The sequence below is a fragment of the Bison bison genome, unplaced genomic scaffold, assembly GCF_000754665.1.
Source record: "Bison bison bison isolate TAMUID 2011002044 unplaced genomic scaffold, Bison_UMD1.0 scf7180017863978, whole genome shotgun sequence".
NCBI classification, from domain to species: Eukaryota; Metazoa; Chordata; class Mammalia; order Artiodactyla; family Bovidae; genus Bison; species Bison bison.
In genome coordinates this window covers 419,570-444,728 of record NW_011494550.1, presented here as the reverse complement: position 1 = coordinate 444,728, position 25,159 = coordinate 419,570, and the positions used below count along the sequence as shown (strand labels likewise).

Below are 25,159 nucleotides of genomic sequence, written 5' to 3'. Positions count from 1 at the left end.
CCCCCGCCCCCATCTCAGATGGCCGCTGTCTTCACCTGGGCCCCGCGGAGAAGGGAACAAAAGCCACAGGTGACCTCCCTTTGATGTTTTCTGGGTCGAAGCGGAAGGGATCAAAGACCTGGGGGCAAGACAAGACAGGGCTACTTGGCAGGTGTTTGTATAGTAGGGGGAGGTGATGGCTGATTTGCCAGAAGTCAGAACCCTGGGTCCCCTGAGGGGAGTGGATAAGGATAAGGGAGGTGGGGGTTGGGGGAGGTATCACCTCAGGATCTGGCCACACAGATGGGTTGTGGTGGGTCCCGAAAATGCTGATGAGGCAGATAACACCTGTGGAAGAGGAGGGGCAGTCAGGTCTAGGTCCCACCTGCCCGATTGGCCCCTCTTTCTCACCAGGAACCTCCTCTCCTAGTCATTGTGGGCACCTTTGGGGATGACCCGGCCATCTGGAAGTACAGTGTCCTGGGTACAGCGGCGGGAGATGACCGAGACTGGGGGGTGCAATCGCAGACTCTCCTTGATGCACATGGTTAGGAAGGGCAACTGGGCCAGGTCGTCCCTGAGGAAACCCCATGACAATTATCCAGTGAGCAAAAATAGAGCCCTCCTTGTGCCCCATAAGACCCTCTCTGCCTAGAACAAAATTGGATTGTTGGTTTAAATATCTCCAAACACATTAGGTTGTATACATTTCTTATGTACAGCTTTTTCTTTGTCCATCATACATCAAAATAATGGTTCTTAAAAATAAAGAAAAAAAAAAAAAGCAATGTCATAGAAGTACCAGAAGAAGTTTAGTGAGGTATTTTTAGCACCTTTTAAAGCAAAACATGGAAAAGCCAACCATAAGTTTACAAATTTGTATAAAAATAAAATATTATTTATGGCAAGACAGCAAAGTCAAAAGGCAAATGAGTAAAAGATCAGATTCAATGTTTACTCTTATTTATTATAGCACTAGAGACACTAGCTAATGCAATTAGATGTGAAAAAGGAGCATAATGCCATTCAAAATGTGGGGTGAATATGTAATTTTTGGCAGACAGTGATTTTATACTTAGTAAACAAGAGAATTCACTGGAAAACTTTTATAGACACTGAAGATCCAGTAAGGGGACTGAATTATTTTTCTTTAATCCCCTTCATTTTGGGTGGTGATTTAAATTCCTTTGTAAAAAACTTTTATTGGAGTATAGTTGGTTTACAACATTTTATTTATTTCTACTGTACAGGAAAGTGAATCAGCTACATGTATCGCCTCATTTTTTATTTTCTTCCCATTCTGTCACCACAGAGCATTGAATAGTTTCCCTATGCTATACAGTAGGTTCTTATTAGTTATCTATTTTATACATAGTATCAATAGTGTATATTAAATTCTTAACATAGACTCAAGGGATTAGATCTGATAGACAGAGTGCCTGAAGAACTATGGACAGAGGTTCATGACATTGTACAGGAGGCAGTGATCAAGACCATCCCCAAGAAAAAGAAATCCAAAAAGGCAAAATGGTTGTTTGAGGAAGCCTTACAAATAGCTGAGAAAAGAAGAGAAGCTAAAGGCAAAGGAGAAAAGGAAAGATATAAGCATCTGAATGCAGAGTTCCAAAGAATAGCAGAGAGATAAGAAAGCCTTCCTCAGTGATTAATGCAAAGAAATAGATGAAAACAATAGAATGGGAAAGACTAGAGATCTCTTCAAGAAAATTAGAGATACTAAGGGAACATTTCATGAAAAGATGGACACAATAAAGGATAGAAATGGTATGGACCTAACAGAAGCAGAAGATATTAAGAAGAGGTGGCAAGAATACACAGAAAAACTATACCAAAAAGATGTCCATGACCCAGGTACCACGATGGTGTGATCACTCACCTAGAGCCAGACATCCTGGAATGCGAAGCCAGGTGAGCCTTAGGAAGCATCACAACAAACAAAGCTAGTGGAGGTGATGGAATTCCAGTTGAGCTATTTCAAATCCTAAAAGATGATGCTGTGAAAGTGCTGCACTCAATAGGCCAGCAAATTTGGAAAACTCAGCAGAGGCCAAAGGACTGCAAAAGGTCAGTTTTCATTCTAATTCCAAAGAAAGGCAATGCCAAAGAATGTTCAAACTACCACACAATTACACTCATTTCACATGCTAGTAAAGTAATGCTCAAAATTCTCCAAGCCAGGCTTCAACAGTACGTGAACTGAGAACTTCCAGATGTTCAAGCTGGATTTAGAAAAGGCAGAGAAACCAGAGAGCAAATTGCCAACATTGGTTGAATCATCAAGAAAGCCAGAGAGTTCCAGAAAAACATCTATTTCTGCTTTATTGACTATGCCAAAGCCTTTGACTGTGTGGATCACAACAAACTGTGGAAAATTCTTAAAGAGATGGGAATACCAGACCACCTGACCTGCCTCCTGAGAAATCTATATATGGGTCAAGAAGCAACAGTTAGAACCGGACACGGAACAACAGACTGGTTCCAAATTGGGAAAGGAGTACGTCAAGGCTGTATATTGTCACCCTGCTTATTTAGCTTATATGCAGAGTACATCATGTGAAATGATGGGCAGGATGAAGCACAAGCTGGAATCAAGATTGCCAGGAGAAATATCAATAACCTCAGATATGCAGATGACATCACCCTTATGACAGAAAGTGAAGAAGAACTAAAAAGCCCCTTGTTGAAAGTGAAAGAGGAGAGTGAAAAAGCTGGCTTAAAACTCAACATTCAGAAAACTAAGATCATGGCCTCTGGTCCCATCACTTCATGGCAAATAGATAGGAAAACAATGGAAACAGTGAGAGACTATTTTTGGGGCTCCAAAATCACTGCAGATGGTGACTACAGCCATGAAATTAAAAGATGCTTGCTCCTTGGGGAAAAAAAGCTATGACCAATCTAGACAGCACATTAAAAAGCAGAGACATTGCTTCACCAACAATGGTCCATCTAGTCAATGCTATGGTTTTTCCAGTAGTCAAGTATAGATGTGAGAGTTGGACTATAAAGAAAGCAGAGGGCCAAAAAATCGATGCTTTTGAACTGTAATGTTGGAGAAGACTCTTGAGAGTCCCTTGGACTGAAAGGAGATCCAACCAGTCAATCCTAAAGGAAATCAGTCCTAATATTCATTGGAGGGACTGATGCTAAAGCTGAAACTCCAATACTTTGGCCATCTGATGTGAAGAACTGACTCATTGGAAAAGACCCTGATGCTGGGCAAGATTGAAGGCAGGAGGAGAAGGGGATGACAGAGGATGATATGGTTGGATGGCATCACTGACTCAATGGATGTGAGTTTGAGCAAGTTCTGTCAGTTGGTTCTGGACAGGAAAACCTGGTGTGCTGCAATCCATGGGGTCACAAATAGTAGGACATGACTGAGTGACTAAACTGAATTGAATTAAAATTCTTAGCAGGTGATACAGTTAACTTATTCAAAATTGGATAACCACAAAACACAACAGCTGTGGCCCAATAGCACTCATTTCCCTTCCTCACAGTTTGCCTAATAGTTATTTTTTAAGTATTCTAGTACTAGATCCTGCCAAGTCTCTGATCATATTCCTACTAAGCAATAATGCCAGAACCAACCAACCATCTCTTCTCAACAGAACCAATGAGAGGGGCTCAGAAATAGACCAGGAGACTTGGACTTACCATTCAATGTTTTTAGGCTCACGATCCTTCAGGAGCTCTTGCACCTCCTGCCGGCAGCGCTCCTGGTATTCTTGGTGCTTGGCAAGGTTGTACAGAATCCAGGAGAGACCACTGGCTGTGGTATCATGGCCTGAGAAGCATTCAGAAAGGCTTGGGTCTCTGGGCTACTTCAGCACCAGAGCATGGACAGCTCCCTCGAATTAAGGCCCATGGAGAGGATAGGGAGGGATAGGGTGGCCCAGGGTCCATTCAGCAAGTTCTTTCTCCTCCTGTAGTCCTACACTGGGACCCTCACCTTCAAACATGAAGGTGTCAGCTTCAGCTCGGATATCTTCATCTGACAATCCCTTCCCATCTTCATCCTGGAGAGAAAGCAAGATCCCCAGAATCACACCAGCTTTGAAGGCACCTGAGTCTAACCTGAGACAGTCTTTGAACATCTCCATCATCCATCTAGAAACCCAAGGCCACCTTGAACTCCTGGACACTATCACTAGAGGACCCACCACACAGATTTCCTCTTGACCACTTTGCCTCTTAAATTGTCCCTGGTGAATGGAATCAAAGATCCATAAATATTTTCATGTTTGTACATGATGCAACCTGGGTTAAAGAATGACTGAATGGAAACTTAGAAACTAGAGATTGAACATTGCCCCAATGCCATTTGCTCACTTTGTATGATAGTATTGGGTTGGACAGAAAGCTTGTTTGGGTTTTTGGCAACCCAATAAATTCAGAGATTCCTTTTCTCCCCTAAAGATAAGGAATGGGTTATAAACCTGTAGATCTATAGACTTCAATTTCTTTCCAGTGAGGATTTGTTTAAACTCCAGAACATTGTCTGTCTTTTCTACTCTTGTCTCATATTGTTTCATATCTTCTCCTCTTGTCTCCCCTCCTCCCCTTCTCACTGCTCCCTTCTTCTTTTCTTTCTCTCTTTCCCTCTCCCTGACCACCCTTGTATGGAAGAAGGGAGCATATATCTTGCATAAGTTCTAAAATTCAGAATGTCAGTGGCAGTCTGATGGTTAAGACTCCACACTTTCACTGCAGGGGACACAGGTTCCATTTCTGGTTGGGGAACTAAGATCCAGCATGCCAAATGGGGTGGTCAAAAAAAAAAAAAAAAAAGAGTTCTAGAATTCAACACTTGGCAGTACTTCCCCTCCATGAGAGCATGGCTGCATGTAAAGATAGAAGCATCATGGTGCCCTCAAAGGAATTTGGGGATGGGGAACCAAGGCTACAATTCTACTCTGACTACTGTTACTGCTATAAATAATACATAGGTTGCTCTTATCTAGGGTTCTGTATATATACATACATGTGTATATATGTATGCAAGTATACAGACATGTGAGACTTCCCAGGTAGCTCAGTGGTAAAGAATCTGCTTGCCAATGAAGGAGATACAAGGAAACATGGGTTTGATCCCTGGCTTGGGAAGGTCCCCTAGAGGAAGAAATGGCAAGCCAATCTAGCATTCTTGCCTGTAAAATCCCATGGACAGAGCACGAGGGTGGGCTACAATCCACGAGGTCACAGAGTCAGACATGACTGAGCTCACACATGTATATGCACATATCCTGTCTTATTAACTTGGAAGTAGAGTGAAATCTCAGGCCCCTTACAAAATTTCAGATTTAGCAGCCCTCCTGCAGGCAGTATTCCATATTGGTCATCTTTAAAACTTATCCTAACCCACCCCTCCCTTCCATGAGCATCTCACATGGCTCCCCAGTGCCCTCTGCATCCAGTCCAAGTTCTTTGATCAAATCAAGTTCCCAAGGTCCATTCTACTTCTTGAACAGAGGAGCCCACCTTGGTCAACAGGAGCACATCAATGAAGTCTAAAGTCTTGGTCTTCGCTTTGGCCTTGAGGAAGTCATCAATACTCTCACTGGGGAGGGTGCGGTGCCGCTCCTGGATGACGGCATCTGTGAAGTCGTGCACCAGGCGGCAGGCCCTGCGGAAGCGCCGCCCATCTGGGGTGAGGTAGTACAGGAAGTCCATGTGCAAAAAAATCTCCTGGTGTCGTTTTGCAACAAGGGCACTGAGCTCCAAGATGGCAGCGATATAGTCACTGGGCTTCCTGTAGAATAAGAGCATGAAGGGATGCAAGAACTTAAAACACCTGAAACTCAGAAACCGAAGGCTACCTCCCTTCAGGAAACTGAGGCTCCAAGAACAGGTGGGCCCATAGATCCAGTATGGTGATGAGCCATGAGAGTCATGCTCCAGACTCTCTCAATCCACTTCCCATCTCTGTGAGCTGCCTCCATACCCCAGGCAGCCAGAGCACAGCTTCTCCTCTCTCTCTTACCCAGTATCTGCCCTTTTGCTCCAAAACTGTCCACTCAGCTCAGATCTTCTGCTAGAGGGTCAATTGGAGAAGGAAATGGCACCCTACTCCAGTACTCTTGCCTGGAAAATCCCATGGACAGAGGAGTTCATGGGGTCACAGAGAACCAGACACGACTGAGCGACTTCACTTTCACTTTCGTTCACTTCCCTATTCTTAGATCCATTGTCAACACCATCCAGGGTCTACATTATGGTCAGTCTTCTCTTGAGTCAGATGTTAGAGTCCAGATTTGACCATGACTCTCATCTTCTGAAGCACTTTTCATAGCTTCCTGGAAACCTCAGGATAAAGTTCATATCCTCTTTGTCTGGCTTCAAATGCCCTTAAGATATAACCTGCTCACTCCTCCAACCTTATTTCCGAAGTGTCTCATCACTATTGCACACACTTTGTTCATTATAACCTCCTGCCCTTTATCAAACAGTTCTACCTACTTGCAGGAATAGCTCCTTCTCTTTCCCTTCTCTGTCCTTCAATGTCCAGCTCTGACTCACCTCCTCCGGGAAGACTCTTCTGATTACCCTCCCTCCCTCATCTACTCTAGTGGGTCTACATTCCCAGGCCCTGGGCTGAGACTCACTCCTGGCAATTGCTGTCGTAACTGAAGATGCATTTCTGCAGACTGTCCAGGGTCATGAGGCTGATGTGTTCAAACATGTCCAGATGGGTGTGGCCCTCCTTGATCAGGCGCTGCCACTTGGCCTGAACAGAGAAGAGGACACAGCTGAAGCTGAGAATTGCCTCCCTGGTGCCCCTCCCTAATCCCAAACACCAAGATGCACTCCCCCAGACTTTGTCTCCTGGTCCCAGGCACCCAGCCCCAGGGAGGACTGGGCTTGTGTTACTATTAGTATATAAACTCCATGGCTGGGAGCCAGGAGATCTGGGTTTGTGAATCCTGGCTCTGTGCTCTATACTTATGTATCATTGGTCAACTTTAAATAAAGTTAAGTGCTAACAATTGTTATTCAGTGACAGCAGCCATGAAATTAAAAGACGCTTCTTGAAAGAAAAGCTATGGCAAACCTAGACAGTGTATTAAAAAGCAGAGACATCATCTTGCCTACAAAAGTGCTTATAGTCAAAGCTATAGCTTTTCCAGTAATCATGTATGGCTGTGAGAGGTGGACCATAAAGAAGGCTGAGCACTGAAGAATTGATGCTTCAAATTTTGGTGCTGGAGAAGACTCTTGAGAATCACTTGGACAGCAAGGAGATCAAACCAACCAATCCTAAAGGAAATCAACTCTGAATATTCACTGGAAGGACTGATGCTGAAGCTTAAGCTCCAATACTTTGGCCACCTGATGTGAAGAGCAGATTCATTGGAAAAGTCCCTGATGCTTGGAGAGATTGAGGGCATGAGCAGAAGGGGGTGACAGAGAATGAGATGGATAGATGACATCACTGACTCAATGGACATGAGTTTGAGAAAACTCTGGGAGCTAGCAAAGGACAGGGAAGCCTGGTGTGTTGTAATCCACGGGATTGCAAAGAGTCAGACAGGACTTAATGACTGACCAACCAACAACAACAAATGTTAGGTTTTATCATCTTCATTGTTATAAATCGATTAGGAAAATGTTCCTTTTATGTTAGAAGAGTTAATCCTTTGTGGGCCCAGAGTACCCACACACATTTTTTCTGGGTAGGCCAAAAAATTGGAAGGCCCTGATGTTCTTTACCTGGCCCATTTCTCAGAGTTGTGTTTGTAGCAGACAGCCTTGAGAAGTGAGGTAGTGACTCCTCCTGGACAAATATTAGGATTGCTTCTAATTGCTATAAAAGTCGTAGAGTCCCTAAACCTAGTACTCCCTCCCCTGTGATAAAACATACTACATGAGCAGGCATCTATAGAAGCCCACCTGTGTCACTTGCATGAGATTCGGTGACTTGGATGAAGAATGCAAACCAACAAGCAGCACATGTTGTTTGCTGGGCTAACCTTTGTCTATGACCCAGGAGTCTCACATATTCCGGCAGAATCCATAAAACAGTAATAAGCTCACTTGTCAGCTTGCAAGTATGGAAAAATTACAGGCACTTCACAAAAGCCTGACCTCTAATTCTTCACTTCCTTATGTATGTATCCAAACTTTTTGCAATGTAATTTTTCAGTAACTCTACTTGGAGGTGGAGCCTGTTTCAGCATCTTTTGATCCTGAGCTTGCCTTGGACTTGCTTTGGCCAATAGACTGTGGTGAAAATGATGAGATGACCAACCCAAACCTAGACCCCAAGGCACATTGCAGCTTCCTCTCAGTCTTCTCAAATCCTGCCTCTGCCATTTGAACCAGTCTGAGATGCCCTTTGAAGGGAGAGAATCACATGAAAGGAAGTCTAGTTACCACAGCTGAGATCATCCTGGATCAGCTTGTAGCCAACCAAGCTTCAAACCTGTGACAGGACTGACCCAGACCAGCAATGCTTCCTACCTGTATGGTCAGGCCACCCAACACAGCTGTCCTCTTGTTCTCTGTACATCCCATGCTTGACCAGTCCCTGCTTCACCTACACCCTATTCACATGACAGACCTTCCTCTTAATCATGGAGCCTAATGAGTAAATTCTACATACTTGTCTTCAGCCTCAGATGGTGATTGTTCTCATCTTTATATCAAAGCATCTCCATCATAATAGTTTATTAAAGCGGTAGTGAGGGGGTGGGCTCCTCTACTAGTTTTCTTGGTAACTTATTAAACAACCTGACATCAATTCCCCCACAACTGGTTACATCCCACTCCCCACCCTGGTAGGGAAGACTTCTGCCTTGCCCTTCCTGCTGTCTGCTGCACATGGTGGGGTATCACTCCAGGACCTTGCTTCAGACATGCAAGATCCCTGTATCCATTAAAACACGGATGTCTCTGTTTCTTACTCCAGCTCCTTCTTCAGTTCTGTGGCTTGCAGGCCTGCAGGATGCAGCGCAACACTATCAGACCCATAGCTGATCACAGATACATGAGTGACCCCATCTCCATCTAGAAGAACCAAGCAACTGACTCATAGATTTGCTGTCAGTGTGCCTGTGTGCACAGTCATATCCAACTCTCTGTGACCCCAGGCTCCTCCATCTAAGGGATTATCCCCAAAAGAATATGGGAGTGGGTTGCCCTTTCCTCCTCCAGGGGATCTTCCTAGGGATCAAACCTGTGTCTCCTGTGGCTACTGCACTGGCAGGAGGATTCTTTACTGCGGAGCCACCTGGGCTGACCTTTGCTGTCAATACTAAAATCCTTCTTGTTTTCAAGTGATTTATTATTTAGAAAGAACTAGTCTAATATTCATTATTATTATGAAACATGTCTCAAGATTCCAAGGCTTCTGTCAAGGTAGAATAGAAACTAATGCCTTCTGAGCACCTACTGTGTGCCAGGGATCTGGTTCCAATATGTTAGCTCTACTGACTGAGAGCAGGGATCACATTATGCTAATTTTATAGCCAAAGCAACTGAGGCTCAGAAAGGAAGAACAATAGACTCAAAGCCACTTAGAAGAGCCAGAATTATAAATAAGATGTCTATGAGTCTCCATGTCCCCCAGACTCCAGCTGGAACCCTGGGTTTAAGAGACTCACGTGCATGATGTCTGTGCTCTTGGTGAAAATCTTCATATAGGGCTTCAGTATGTTGAAGCGGAAGGCAGGTGTCAGCATGCGACGGTGCCTGCTCCACTTGTCACCAGCACTCAGCAGGAGCCCATCCCCTAGCAGAGACAGCCACAGGGAGTAAGCAAAGGAAGACCTTCCCCTGGGTCCCCAGGGATGTCCCCAGCCCCCTTTGTGAACAGTTACTCACCTAGCCAGGGCTTTAGAACTTCATAGAAGATCACGTCCTTTGGTGCGACGGCAGCTGACATGAATGAGGACCATTAGGGTCCTCTCCCCAAGGAGAGAGGGGAGGGAAGGGGCTTTTGGTGGGGAGTGGAGAATCCTAACCAGAAATCTGCATTCGCCCTCCAAGCCATCCATAGCAGAATGGGGCCAAGAGCACAGGAAATGTGGAAGTGGTGTGAGGGGAGGGCGGAACCAGACCAGGCTACAGCACAGAACAGAGCAAAGGCAGAGCCCACAGACATGACTGTATGTGCTTAGATACATCCCAACATGACACAACGTGCCCAGCATTCCTTGACATGGCATCTTCTGAACACCCAAGCATAACCCAGCACTCTACAAAACATCATTATGGGGACCAAGGACACCACACTTGCCCCAGCAGTGACCGCCCCCCGCAGAGACGTCTGACATGGCCCCATGTGTTAACATGCCCTGACATGGCCCCAACATGTGTGACGCAACCTGACAGGACACAACAGCTCTGCCATGGACCTGAAGACCATCTGACCTGATCTGAGTGTGGCCCGGGCAGGCTCCAGACAGAACCTGAATACACTGATGATACAGACCTGAACCAGGTGAGACCCAGACCCGCCCTAAGACGTGCATCAGACAAGACTCACATAAGGTCTCAGGCATTCCTCAGAGTGGCTTTGAGTCCCAGACTGCAGATAAATCCGAAATGTACCCCAGGAGTGACCAGCAGGAGAACCAGAGAGTCTCTAATGGCATCACAGACGAGAACCAGAGAGACTCCAAGATGCCTCAAATGTCTTTGGCCATAGCTGAGCCCCAGAGGTGACTGAGACAATCTCTGAGCTCAGTTATAAAATACAGCAAGTGTCACCAGGTATAACACATATCAGCTGCAACCAGAATCAAAGTAGAAATATAAACATGACCAGATGTGGCCATTCAGCAGACATTGCACAGACATGCCCGGAGGTCAGGCAGGTGGGATTCTGCAATGGGAGACAGTGGCATCTTTGCCATGCCCCCTTGCTTGCATCCTGGTCACTTGCACACAGAGCCTATGACAGGGGGCAAGCTGTGGTCAAGGGCATGTCTACCTGGAGCAAAGCGCACAGGCTTGATGCAGGTGGGGTGGAAGGTGTGGATGACTGCATGCCAGGGCCCCACCCACCAGCAGGACATATCCCCATAGGTGCTGGCCAGGCCCTGTGTGTACCGGAGAACGTCCTCTGAGCTCTGAATCTGGAGAGGAACAAATAGGACCCAATTCACACTCTTCTAGGCTGCCAGAGGGAAGAACTTGTAGGAAAGTGATCCTGACTTGAGCCTATGCACCGCCTTTAACAGCAACTCCTTAGTCCTCAGCCTCCTGCAAGGCTCCTTCCCCTTATCCTCCATATATGACAGTTGGGGTCCCTTGGGTGTGGGGAAAGAAATGGCCTTTCCCTGTTCGGACCCCAAACACCATGTGCCCCTGATTTCTCTTCCATTCCCTTATTCCAGATAAGAACTGAGGCTCTGAGTGATGGCGTCACTTACTCACATTCTTACAGATAAGAAATCTGAGACACTAGTCCAGGACTGTTTAATCCAGGGCCTGCATTCTTAGCTCCAAAACAATAGCTCAGAGGACCCTGTGCCCCCAAGACATGGAATTCAGAGTTTCAGGGATGCAGGAATTGGTCCTATGACCCAGGCAAAAGAAATTAAAGGGAACCCTGTATCTTTTCCTGGAAGTGTTGTGAATGAGCTAACTGTTCCATGAAGGTTGAGCTTCATGGGTTCATCTGTACCAGGATGAGAGTGATACTGTCACAGATAAACACAGAACTAAACGATGGAGACAGATTTCTTTGTCTTCAGATTGTCTATCTCTGATGGACTGTTTAAGCCCTGCGTCCACCTGGGCTTGAAGACACCCACCTGGGATTTTACAACCAGTTGATTCTCTTTCTCTTGGTAGATTATGTAGAGTTGCATTTCCATCATTACCAGCTAAAGGAGAATTTAGCAGGCAGAGAGAGGATGGGCCCTTCCCAGGTTCACCCAGCATTCTGGTGTCTGAACCCAGGTCTCTGACACATGCTGCTTGTTGCCCTGCTTGCCTGATCTGTGTATGGGAGGGGCAGAAGGCAAGGGAAGGAAGCAAGGGTTGGGTGAAGTTTCCTCAGGGAGATTCCTGGGGACTGGAGAAGGAGGACACTGAACTAGAAGTGTTCAAGAACAAAGAACAGGCTCAAAGAAACTGACCCACCAGAGAAGTAAATAGCCATGGAAATAGCAACCCAGATCTTCTACCAGCCACCGGCCACATTGCTCTCGATCTGGGGATGGGTGGGACTGAGGACATGCCTGGCAGGGGGCCTGGAATGTTATGGATGCCCACTGCATAATTCTATCCTCTGCTTTAAAATTTAAAAAAATTTCCAGATCCAGTTTCAGCAACTCCTCCTCAGGAAGCCTTCCAGCCTCCCCCAGCAGAGAACCTTGCTTCTTCTCTGCGTTTGCGCAGCTCATCTCCCTCTGGCCAATTTCTGACCACACCAGGTCATGGATCTCTCTGCCCTAATCTGAGGCTTTATGTTTGGGGGTGTCTTTCACCTAGGACAGCAGGGTGGGGTGTAAATGGCAATAGGAGAAGGGAGGAGGGAGGAGGCTATGAGATTGGGATGATGAATACATGAAGGAAAGAAGAAGATGGCAGAGAGAGGAGGGGAGGGGGGTTGGGGTCCTGTAGGGACCACATGGAAGCTTGGCAGGGAGGGGCTGGAAGCCCTGAAGTGTGCCATGGCACCCATCACCACAAGCTCTGCCTGAGTACCTGAAGCATTGGCGATGATCCGGATCAAGTCAGGGTGGCAGAAAACGATGATGGGGGTGATGGGACCCATCCAGATCCTAAATCCTTGGGAGTATTTGGCCACCAGCTCAGTTAATTTGCTCATGCCCTGCTCCGTGGGGGGGACCTGTAAGCAAGGTAAGGGTCATCACTCTGCAGAAGGAGAGTCCACTGCAGTGGACGGAGTGTGGGATCCTGCACAGATGGAGGGAATCTCTGCTTCCTCCTTCCCTCTGGGGGAGGGAGGGACCTGGAGGCTCTCCAAGTCCCAAAGGTCTATGCCAGGGCACAGGGAGAAGACAGGCTCTGTGCCCACAGGGAGGTGGACCTTGGCTTGAGAATGCAAATTTTTCTGGTCCTCCTGGGAGTTGTCCACCAGGGGTGGCCACAGGAGGAAATCCTTTTGGGGGAGGTTTGTGGATGTCAGAGTGGCCTCAGACTTCTCCCTGGGTTTTGGTCCCACATCCTTTTATCTCTGGGCCAGTCCACATGGCCTCTGCTTCCTTGCATAGCAAAGGATCTGCAGATCTGGGACCTTCTAGCCCTGGCTGACCCCAGGGACAGACATGAACTCTGCCTTTTAATCAGCGAGGAACTGTGACCTAGGAACTCCCGCAATGGTCAGTCTCTGTGCAGAGCACATCCTGTCTATTTGTATGGACAACGCTTTCAACTGTGCCACTTACAAATGAAGAAATGGAGGCCACATCCCCTCAAAGGGGAAGAAGTGTGGATTTTCTCCTGGTGAAGCACCCTTCCCTCACAATGCTCCATTCAAACCTGACAAATACCCCAGGTGCTCTAGGCAGATGACATCATTTTCACTTTTGTGCATTGCTCCCGTCTCCCCAAGCACCTAAGGTGAGGATTCAAAGCACTAGATGAGATTGGTCCAGAGAGGGAGTGTGACTCAGCCGAGGTCGCATATCAAGAGGGGCTGGAGGAAGGAAGTATAAACAAGAATGGCCCCCACAGCCAAGCCCTGTGGGGAAGGCAGAACTGAGGTCACTTTGTAACATTCCTGCTGCCTGCAGGACCTGCTGAGACCATTTTAAGACCCCAAATCTCAGCAAATCTTCACAATGAGCCTTGGATACCATTATTGTGAATTTTGCCTTAATGAACAGTAGTTGTTATAAGTCCTTCCCCAAGTTTAGTTCTTGTCCCAGGCAGGAGAGGGAAGCTGCCTGGGAAATGCGGGGAGCTGGATGCCCATCCATTTGATCTTGACTGAGGGAGGTGATGTCACATTCATCACCAGGGTCATCAAATATTTAGAGTGCTTACGTTGTGCCAGCCCTGGACAGGGCACTGTAGTGTCTCCTCCCCAGAACGATCATCAAACTGGGATGTGTTAATAAGTACTTGGGTGATTAACTGTTTAATTAATTGTGACTAGGACCAAGTCAAAGGTCCAAGTCTAGTCACAAGATAGGTGGGTGTGGAGGAGGGGTAAGTCTAAGAAGGCTCTGAAAGCGGAAGTGAGTAGCTAAGTTTATCCAGATGGGGAGAGGGGCCTAATGGGACATCTTGGGGGAAGGGTGGGGTGTAAGATTAGAGGAAGGGGTCCTGGGAATGGGAGAGGGTGGGAGCTTTTCTCCTGTAGGTGGGAATAGGGAAGTGATATCTATTTCCTGTGAGGAAGCTGTGACCCAGAGTGAAAAGACACAGGAAAGGGGCCACATGCAGAGCAGACCCTGGACAGCACCCTTGAGGACCTCCAGGCCACCATGGAAACTGGAGAGGCCAGGGAACCAGGTTCTGTGCAGCCCGGCCTCAGAGATTCATAATGTGTGCAAGGCATGCAGCAGATGGACCCTAAAACAGGCTAGGGTTGGAAGGACAGGACGTGGGGAAGGTCCTAATGGCAGAGCAGGGAAATGAATGAGTGAGGGAAGAGGGGCTCCCCGGCCTCCCTGGCTTCTCTGTTGTCCTAGATCCCAGTCCAAACTTGAACCCCATTCCTGACCCTCAGGAAGTCCATCCACCCTGATCCCCCAGACCCATGCTCCTGCCCACACTCACCAGGCCTAGGTGACCCAAGAACCAGTTGCGTTTTGGGGGCTGTGGGAAACACTGGAGGCGACGAGAGTTGTTGTAGAAGGTGTAGGTCCAGGCCAGAATGCGGGCCAGGAGCCAGGAGGCCCCAGTGAACAGCAGCAGCAGCCACGGGGAGGCTGCCACTGGCCCGAGTCCCAGCCAGGACAGGCTCAGCTCCAGCATCCTGTGGGGCAGTCAGAGTGGAGGCTGAATCCTGAGGATGAAGGAAGAGGCAGTGATGGTGAGTTGTGAGGCAAAGACAAATAGAGGGAGAGGAGCAAGGGAGTGAAGGACAGGGATGGGGAGTGCTGGGATGGGCAAGAAGGGCTCAGAGACAGGCAGACAGGGACTGGGAGAGGGGAGGGAGAAACACAAAAATTCAGAGGAATAGGGAAATACAGACAGAAAGACACATACAAACACGCACAAAGAATGTGTGTTAGTTACCCACTGGTATTCCCTCATCTCCCTGGCCAGTTCTTTCCCTGGAGCCACCCTGCCTTGGGTAGCAGCCTTCCCCACCCTGGGCCAGGACCCCCAGCCTGTTGACCCCCAGCCTGGCACCTTCTGTCAAGAGCGGCTTGTCTCACACAAATTCCTCTCCTCTCCTCCCGGGATGGCTTTATTTGGCCCCGGAACCTATGGGAAGCTGCCAGGGGCCAGGCTAAGCCAGCCAATCCCTGGAGCCTACTTACTTCCTCCTTACCTGGCAGCTGCCCACATAGAAGGTGGGGGGAGGGGGAGCACAGCGCTATTGAAAGCAGCTTGTGAACCAGCTCAGAATCACGCATTGTTGACACTGAGTCCTCAGGACTCAATATGTCCTATGTGGGCACACTGGGGCAAAGGTGACTCTTGGCTTCCCAGTTTACAATGAGCCCTGCCCTTCCAGGGTCAAGGTACAGCAGGTAGAAGAATGTATATTCAGGTGCCAGGTAAGTAGGACCTGGCCCTAGCCTTATCCCAAAACATGTCTGGGGCTCTGCTCCATGCATGGGCCAGGAGGGCTTCATGCACCATGTCTCAGCACAGAATCAATAAGCTCAGAGACATGAAGTTTCTACCATCTGGGTCACAGCCTGGAAAGGTATTCAAGCCCTTCCTCCAAACAGCCCGAAGCCTTGTTTGAGAGATGATTTCTGGGAACAGGAGCAGAGAAACCAGCCTGGAAGAGCATTACCTGCACTGGACTCATGGGATAAAAAGCCCGCAGCCAGAAGAGGGCACTTGGAGGCTTGAGGATAAGGCTGCAAGGGGCTTATAGAGAACAAGATCCGCTCAGGGCAGGACAGAGTTGGGAGATTCTGAGTGGGCAGCCTCACTCTGACTGTGGGCTGTGCTGACCTTCCCTGGGCTCAGTCTTCCCATGTGGCAAAGTGGGATGTTGGATGAGAGCCTGAGAGAGGAACCAAGGAGAGTCTCACAATAAGATGGGAAGATCAGGATCCCCCCAAAAAGATGGAATGAAGGAAAAGGCCTGTCACCTAGTACTCACGCTTCTCTGTGCCAATATTCCACACAGATATTCCTCTTCTGTGTAGAGAGCTGTATGTAAAAACTGTGTGCCAGGTACCTCAGAAAGCATGCCTGTAGTGAGCCAGGAACTCTACATAAAGCACGCCTACTATGTATCAGGTGCTGACATAAAACGCATCTTGCTGTTGTTCAGTGGTCAAGTTGTGTCCGACTCTCTGCAACCCCATCAACTGCAACACACCAGGCTTCCCTGTCCTTCACTATCTCCCTGAGTTTGCTCAAACTGATGTCCACGGAGTCAGTGATGCCATCCAACCATCTTATCCTCTGTTGCCTGCTTCTCCTCTTGCTGTCAATCTTTCCCAATATCAGGGTCTTTTCCAGTGAATCGGCTTTTCACATCAGGTGGCCAAAGTATTGGAGCTTTAGCTTCAGCATCAGTCCTCCCAATGAATATTCAGGGTTGATTTCCTTTAGGACTGATTTTATCCCCTCCCTATCTACTGCATGCCAAGTACTCTTCACAAATCTGGTTCACTCTGTGCCAGCTGTTGCAAATGGAGCATGCCTACTGTGTATTGGATGCTCTCCAGAAGGCTTCCTACTCAGTGCCAGGTGCTCTATATAAAGCATCCTTGCTATGTGCAAAGTACTCTGTGTTAAGAGCACCAACTGTGTGCTTGGTGCTTTATGTAAATATGCCTGCTGTATGTCAGATACTCTACATAAAGTGTGCCTACTGTATGCTGGATACTCTAAACAAATCATTTCTCCTGTATCCCAGGTGTTCTCCATAAAGCACGCCTACTGAGTTGCCAACATACTGCACAAAGTACATGTACTGTGTCCTGGGTATTCATGAAGTATGCCTACTGTGTGCCAGGTACTGTACATAAAATACAGTACAGTACTCTCTGCTGTACTATAGAGAGTACAGTACTATACTCTCTCTGTGAGAGAGGTGTTCTACATAAAGTATACCTATTGTGTGTCAGATGTTCTGCAACAAGATAATACTTCCTCCTTCCCTCAGTGCTCCTGGCCAACACATTGCTAATCAGGCAGGAGACCCAAAGGATAGCAGGAGGAATGATACCTATTTAAAGGAAGAGCAAACTGAGGCTCAAAGAAGGCAAGCCTCTAGCTTAAGTTGTTGAGCTGGAAGGAATCTATGTTTGCCCTATCCCCAAGCCTACGCCTTTCCCCTCTGCCATGCTGCTCTACTCCTATTTGTAAGGGACAGTGCTCGGTTAATCTAGGGACATTTACAGTGGTGGAATCTCAGGCAATATGGTGACCCCTGTGGGGAGATATCTTGAGGTCCTTGTATCACCACATTGATGGATCATACAACCATATTCAGAATGCACCGCCCAGTGGATCTCCAATGGATATACCATCTCCTCCTGGCCCTCTCTTGATCCTGTCCAGAATTGCTCTGAGGTGTGGTCTCAGGTGGACAGAAAACTTGAAGGATGGGACTCCTAGAGGAGCTGCTGAGCAGGAGAGTATGGGAAAGACAGTCCTTAATTCCTCAATTAATGCCTTAATGCTTGTAGAACCAATGACATGCAATAGTCCTTGTTTGTAGAGCTCATACTTTGTAAACAGCCCCTACTTAAATCAACTCTTATGTAGCTCATTTGAGGTCTCTGCCAGAACCCGACTATTATGTTGACCAAAAGGATAGGACACCTCAGTAACCCAGTCATGTGAGTGTCTGTGTTTGCGTAGGCATGGAAAATGTTGAAAAATTATACCCGACACCTGGAATGGGATGGTGGAATAGGAGGAACAATGATTCTGTTAAATGTCTACATTTAATCAATTGTTCCCTTTTCTTAGATGAAGACTGCAAACCATTTTTCATTATGATCAGTAATCTATGTAATTACAAATCATATTTTTAAAAGGAAAAATTCATAGCATTGCACATAATACCATGCTGACTGCTTGCTTAGTGCTATGCCAACCAGGTGGCAGCAAGCAATACATGGGATCTGTAGAAACCAGAGAGAATTGAGATTGAGAACTAGGACTTCAGGTGCCAAATCAGGCCCCACTAAGTGAATCTGGGCAGGTCTCTTTACCTTTCTGTGCCTCAATTTCTAACCCCAAAATTGAGGGTAATTACAAATAAAATCAAATGTGAAACTCAAATAAATTGAAGTGAGTTAACTGCTAATAACAACACTTTCAGGCTCACAGTCATCACTAAGCCTGAATAATTGCCTTTTTTTCACTTATTTTATGACAGAAGGAGGACACGGACACCAGCCATGAGCCTTGGTCTCCACTGGCATGGACATCAGCTCTCTTGAAGTCTATGAGTGTACACTGTTCTTTACTCCCATGAAAGGTACAAGCACTTGCTTGAGAACAGATGACTCATGGTTAATGCTAGGGTCTATTGTCCCTTTCTAGCTGTGTGGCCTTGAGAAAGCGACTTGCCTTCTCTGTGCCTCATATTCCTCCTCAGCAAAATGGGAATAATAATAGGCTGTTGTGTTTGGAGGAGTTAGCTTATGTGTGTGTGTTAGTTTGCATTCTCTGGAAGTAGATCCTGATGAAAGAATTCAAGTGTAAATACTTTGTTTTGAGGTGATGCTGAGGCAAGGCTTCTAATGCAAGTTGCTTCTTTGGGAAGTGATCCCAGGAAATGCCAGTAGGGCACTGTGGAAGAGAGACTGTGAAGGGAAGGCAGCAGGTAAAGGGTGCTTCAGTGAGAAAGCTCACATTGTGGGCACCTGGGTCTCAGTCCATGGGGGACAGAAGAGAACATGCACCCACCAGTCCTTATTCAGGGTTGCTTTTAAGGGCGTTATTTCTCCATAATGTCCTTCCAGTACTGCATGGGTGAGATCTGGGGACAGAGGTAGGGGCCTCCCACAGCTGTTGATGTGAGGAACATAACGCGGTGTGGACTGTTAGAGTGGTTCAGTGACTTCAAGATACATACACTCACATCCTTACACACATATAACATGTACACAGTTACATAAACAATCACATATGCATACATACTGTCTGCACATAGACACATACAAACACAGTGACATGTACCCACATGTGCTTGCATTTACACACACACTTTTGTACACATGTGCACACACATGTGCAAAGCACATGACACTCATGCATGTACCCATGCACACAATTACATACATACAGTCACACACACCACCACCCAGTGACACCTAGGCATACACACAGTCCCACACATCGTCACAGAGTTCCACACACACTCATGGAGACTGAATGTCTTAGAGCTAGTTGTCTCTGAATCTTCTAGCATGAGTCTCCAACACACGCAGAGGAATGTGTACCCCACAGCAGCCAGTCACTGGACCAGGACTGAGTGTGTCTTGAGAATTAAACAGGAGGCTTATGACCCCATGCCTCCCTTCCTCCTCTCTCTCATTCATTCACCATCACAGCCCTTAGTGGAAAGTCAAAATCCATTTGTAGTGGGAGAGGAAATATTTGAAACTTATGTACAGATAACTTTTTGAAGGGGTTCGCTCCATGGTGGGGAAAAGAAACTCTGTGTTAACTGGTAGGAAAGTGGGATGAAGCAAAGTGTTTTTTGAAAGATTGATGTAATAATAGCATTATTTGTATTCCACTGGGAATGATGCAATAGACTTCAGGATATATGACCAATATAAAAAATTAATTTTATTTTTATATTCCAGCGGTTAGCAAACTATGGTCTACGGACCATATCTGACCTGTGGCCTGTTTTTGTAAGATATACAAGCAAAGAATCATTTTATATTTTAAAAGAATTGTAAAAGGAGGGGAGGAAGGGGAGGAGGAGTAACTGAATATGGCCTACAAGCACTAAAATATTTACTATATGGGTCCCTAGAGAAAATATTTGTCAACTCTGCTGTACACTAGCAATAAACAATTGGAAAATGTTTTCAAATGCCATTTTTCTCAAGTATCATTAACTGGAAAAAGTGGAATACTCAGGTATAAATCTGACAAAATATGTGCATGAATTCCAGGATGAAAACTTCAAGATGCTGATAAAAGAAATACAAGACCCAAATTAGTGGAGATATACAATGTTCATGCACTGGAAGACTCAATATTGGTAATATCTTAAGTCTCCTAAAAGTGATCTACAAATTCTGAGAAATCACAGTCTCAGGAGGAATTTTTGTAGAAATAAGATGATTATAAAATTTTCATGAAAATGCAAAGGACCTAGAATAGCCAAAATTATTCTGAAAAAGAAAAATAAAGTTGAAGGATTTACAAAACCCCTTTCAAGACATATTATAAAACAGCAGTAATCATGACTGGGTGATGATACTGGCCAAAGACTAGACACATAAATCAATTGAATGGAACAGAGAGTCCATAACTTAAAAAAAAAAAAAAAAAAAGCAAGGCAAGTCAAAGCTCAAAAGACAGTCTTTGCAATAAGTGGTACTGGAAAAACTGAACATTCACATGAAAAAGTCAACTTATATGTCATACCTTATGTAAAATTCAATTTAATGTGAATCATGGAATTAAATAATGTAAAAATATAAAACTTTTAGAAGAAAAAACTAGAAGAGAATCTTTGGGCCAATAAGTTAAACAAAACATTCTTATATATAACATCATCAGCATACATTATAAAAAGAAGGAAATGGTAAGTTGCACTTTATAAACATTTAAAAATTTTGCTTTGTGAAAGAAATATAAGATAAAGACCAGGCACACACTTGGAAAAAGACATGCAAATCATATATCCTATAAAAGACTTATGTAAAATCCAATAATCGGAAGGTAGATAATTCAAGGAAAATTAATGGGCAAAAGATTTGAAAAGATGCTTTACCACAGAAGGTATTTGGATGGCAAATAGGTACATGGAAAAATGTTCACCATCATTAATTATTTTGTGTGTGTGTGTGGGCACTCAGTTGTGTCTGACTCTTTTCAACCCCATGGTCTATAGCTCACCAGGCTCCTCTGTATGGAATTTTCCAGGCAAGAATACTGGAGTAAGTTGCTGTTTTCTACTCCAGGGGATCTTCCAGACCCTGGGATCCATCCCATGTGTCTTGCGTCTCCTGCATTGGCAGCCAGATTCACTGTGATATATCATTGCATACCCATAAGAATGGCTGGGGAGAAACTGACACCTTCAGATGACAGTGAGTATGGGGAACAACCAGAACTCTCAGACATTAATGATAAGAATTTTCAATGACATGGACACCTATGGAAAACGGTATGGAGGTTCCTCAAAAAATTAAAAATAAAGCTACCATATGGTCCACCAAAATTGAAATCAGGATTTCCTAGAGATATCTGCATTCTGATCTTCATTGCAGCATTACTCACAATATCAGTGGATGAATGGATAATAAACAATGGAATATAATTCAGCCAGGAGAAAGAAGGAAAATCTGTTTGTGACGACACGGTTGAAACTCGGCAGCCTTATGCTAAGTGAAATAGGTTAGAGAAAGATAAATATAGCTAGCCTTCCATATCTGGGGATTCTGCATTTGCAGATTCAGCCAATCCCAATCCAAAAAGGTTCAGGGGGAGGAGGGGAAGTTCAAAAAGTTCCAAAAAGCAGAACTTGAATCTGCTGTGCACCAGCAAATATTTACATATTGTTTACATTGTGTTAGGCATCAAAGGGGCTTCTCTAGCAGCTCAGTGGTAAAGAACCAGCCTACTAATGCTGGAGACAAGGATTCAACCCCTGGGTTGGGATGGTCCCTGGAGTAGGAAATGGAAATCCACTCCAGTATTCTCGCCTGGAGGATCCCATGGACAGAGGAGCCTGGTGGGCTACAGTCCATGGGGTCACAAAAGAGTTGGACATGACTCAGCAACTAAACAACAACAACAACAAAAAGGCATTACAAGGAGGGCTTCCCTGGTGGCTCAGAGGATAAAGCGTCTGCCTGCAATGCAGGAGACCCAGGTTCGATCCTTGAGTTGGGAAGATGCCCTGGAGAAGGAAATGGCAACCCACTCCAGTATTCTTGCCTGGAGAATCCCATGGACAGAGGAGCCTGGCGGGCTACAGTCCACGGGGTTGCAAAGAGTCGGACACGACTGAGCAACTTCACTCACTCACTCAGAGATAATTTCAAGTATACAGGAGGTTATGTGTGAGTTATATGCAAATACTACACCATTTTACATGAAGGGCTTGAGCATGCCCAGATTTGGATGTCACAAGGAGTCTTGGAACCAATCCCTCCATTCCCCGTGCCACCCCCCGCCCCCTGCCAAGTACTGAGGGATAACTGTAGTATGATAATACTTATATGTATTATAAATCTAAACAAATCTAAAAAAAAACAAGCTCAAGGAAACTACGAGTAGAGTAGTGGTAACTGGGAGTTTGAGAAATGAAGAGCTACTGATCAAAGGCTGCAACCTTTCAGTTATAAGTTAGCTAGTCTGGGGATATAATGTATAGTATGGTGACTACATGGTACTGTGTCACAAGCTTGAATGTCCTTGAGAGAGGGGATCTTAACTATTCTGGTCAGAAAAAAATAAATGTAAGTATGTGATGGGGTAAGAGGTAGTAACTAACATCATGTGGTCATCACTTTAAAGTTATATATCTACTATATCACTGTGTTGTACAGCTTAAAGTGACAAAATGTTATGTGTCAATTATATCATAATAAAGCTGGGAATTTTAGTTAAATCATTTATTTATTTATTTATTTTTTAATATAAATTTATTTTTAATATAAATTTATTTATTTTAATTGGATGCTAATTACTTTACAATATTGTATTGGTTTTGCCATACATTGACATGAATCTGCCACGAGTGTACATGTGTTCCCCATCCTGAACCCCCATCCCATCCCTCGGAGTCATCCCAGTGCACCAGCCCCGAGCACCCTGTATCATGCATCAAACCTGGACTAGCGACTCATTTCATATATGATATTATATATGTTTCAATGCCATTCTCCCAAATCATCCCACCCTCGCTCTCTCCCATAGCGTCCAAAAGACTTCTATACATCTGTGTCTCTTTTGCTGTCTTGCATACAGGGTTATCGTTACCATCTTTCTAAATTCCATATATATGCGTTAGTATACTGTATTGGTGTTTTTCTTTATGGCTTACTTCACTCTGTATAATAGGCTCCAGTTTCATCCACCTCATCAGAACTGATTCAAATATATTCTTTTTAATGGCTGAGTAATACTCCATTGTGTATACGTACCACAGCTTTCTTATCCATTCGTCTGCTGTTGGACATCTAGGTTGCTTCCATGTCCTGGCTATTATGAACAGTGCTGCGATGAACATTAGGGTACACGTGTCTCTTTCAATTCTGGTTTTCTCGGTGTGTATGCCCAGCAGTGGGATTGCTGGGTCATATGGCAGTTTCATTTACAGTTTTTTAAGGAATCTCCACATTGTTCTCCATAGTGGCTGTACTAGTTTGTATTCCCACCAACAGTGTAAGAGGGTTGGCTTCTCTCCACACCCTTTCCAGCATTTATTGCTTGTAGACTTCTGGATAACAGCCATTCTGACTGGCGTGAAATGGTACCTCATCGTGGTTTTGATTTGCATTTCTCTGATGCAAATTATGAGTGATAATGAGTGATGTTGAGCATCTTTTCATGTGTTTGTTACCCATCTGTATGTTTTCTTTGGAGATACGTCTATTTAGTTCTTTGGCCCAGTTTTTGATTGGGTCGTTTATTTTTCTGGAGTTGAGCTCCAGGAGTTGCTTGTATATTTTTGAGATTAATTCTTTGTCAGTTGCTTCATTTGCTATTATTTTCTCCCATTCTGAAGGCTGTCTTTTCACCTTACTTATAATTTCCTTCGTTGTGCAGAAGCTTTTAATTTTAATTAGATCCCATTTGTTTATTTTTGCTTTTATTTCCAATATTCCGGGAGGTGGGTCATAGAGGATCCTGGTGTGATTTATGTCAGAGAGTGTTTTGCCTATGTTCTCCTCTAGGAATTTTATAGTTTCTGGTCTTATATTTAGATCTTTAATCCATTTTGAGTTTATTTTTGTGTATGGTGTTAGAAAGTGTTCTAGTTTCATTCTTTTAAAAGTGGTTGATCAGTTTTCCCAGCACCACTTGTTAAAGAGATTTTCTTTTCTCCATTGTATATTCTTGCCTCCTTTGTCAAAGATAAGTTGTCCATAGGAGCGTGGCTTTATCTCTGGGCTTTCTATTTTGTTACATTGATCTATATTTCTGTCTTTGTGCCAGCTCCATACTGTCTTGATGACTGTGGCTTTGCAGTAGAGTCTGAAGTCAGGCAGGGTGATTCCTCCAGTTCCATTCTTCTTTCTCAAGATTGCTTTGGCTATTTGAGGTTTTTTGTATTTCCATACAAATTGTGAAATTATTTGTTCTAGTACTCTGAAAAATACCATTGGTAGCTTGATAGGGATTGCATTGAATCTATAAATTGCTTTGGGTAGTGTACTCATTCTCACTGTATTGATTGTGCCGATCCATGAACACAGTATATTTCTCCATCTATTAGTGTCCTCTTTGATTTTTTCCACCAGCGTTTTATAGTTTTCTATATATAGGTCTTTTGTTTCTTTAGGTAGATATATCCCTAAGTATTTTATTCTTTTGTCGCAATGGTGAATGGAATTGTTTCCTTAATTTCTCTTTCTGTTTTCTCATTGTTAGTGTATAGGAATGCAAGGGATTTCTGTATGTTAATTTTATATCCTGCAACTTTACTATATTCATTGGTTAGCTCTAGTAATTTTCTGGTGGAGTCTTTAGGGTTTTCTATGAAGAGGATCATGTCATCTGCAAACAGTGAGAGTTTTGCTTCTTCTTTTTCTATTTGGATTCCTTTTATTTCATTTTCTGCTCTGATTGCTGTGGCCAAAACTTCCAAAACTATGTTGAGTAGTAGTGGTGAGAGTGGGCACCCTTGTCTTGTTCCTGACTTTAAGGGAAATGCTTTCAATTTTTCACC

General features: G+C 44.9%; 1 protein-coding gene across 1 annotated transcript in view; it reads right to left on the bottom strand.

The window, feature by feature from the left end:
* Positions 1 to 15,316, bottom strand: part of LOC104984302 (phylloquinone omega-hydroxylase CYP4F2-like) — a 16,054-nt gene extending 738 nt beyond the window's left edge. The window contains exons 1-12 of the mRNA XM_010833979.1: positions 15,280 to 15,316; positions 14,701 to 14,929; positions 12,658 to 12,802; positions 9,823 to 9,876; positions 9,603 to 9,730; positions 6,606 to 6,727; positions 5,482 to 5,752; positions 3,953 to 4,019; positions 3,658 to 3,787; positions 423 to 556; positions 263 to 327; positions 36 to 118 (exon numbers count right to left, since the gene is read on the bottom strand). Of these exons, the coding sequence (XP_010832281.1) occupies positions 36 to 118; positions 263 to 327; positions 423 to 556; positions 3,658 to 3,787; positions 3,953 to 4,019; positions 5,482 to 5,752; positions 6,606 to 6,727; positions 9,603 to 9,730; positions 9,823 to 9,876; positions 12,658 to 12,802; positions 14,701 to 14,898 (1,397 nt within the window). The 5' untranslated portion in view covers positions 14,899 to 14,929; positions 15,280 to 15,316. The remainder of the gene's footprint in view (positions 1 to 35; positions 119 to 262; positions 328 to 422; positions 557 to 3,657; positions 3,788 to 3,952; positions 4,020 to 5,481; positions 5,753 to 6,605; positions 6,728 to 9,602; positions 9,731 to 9,822; positions 9,877 to 12,657; positions 12,803 to 14,700; positions 14,930 to 15,279) is intronic.
* Positions 15,317 to 25,159: the final 9,843 nt, after the last annotated feature.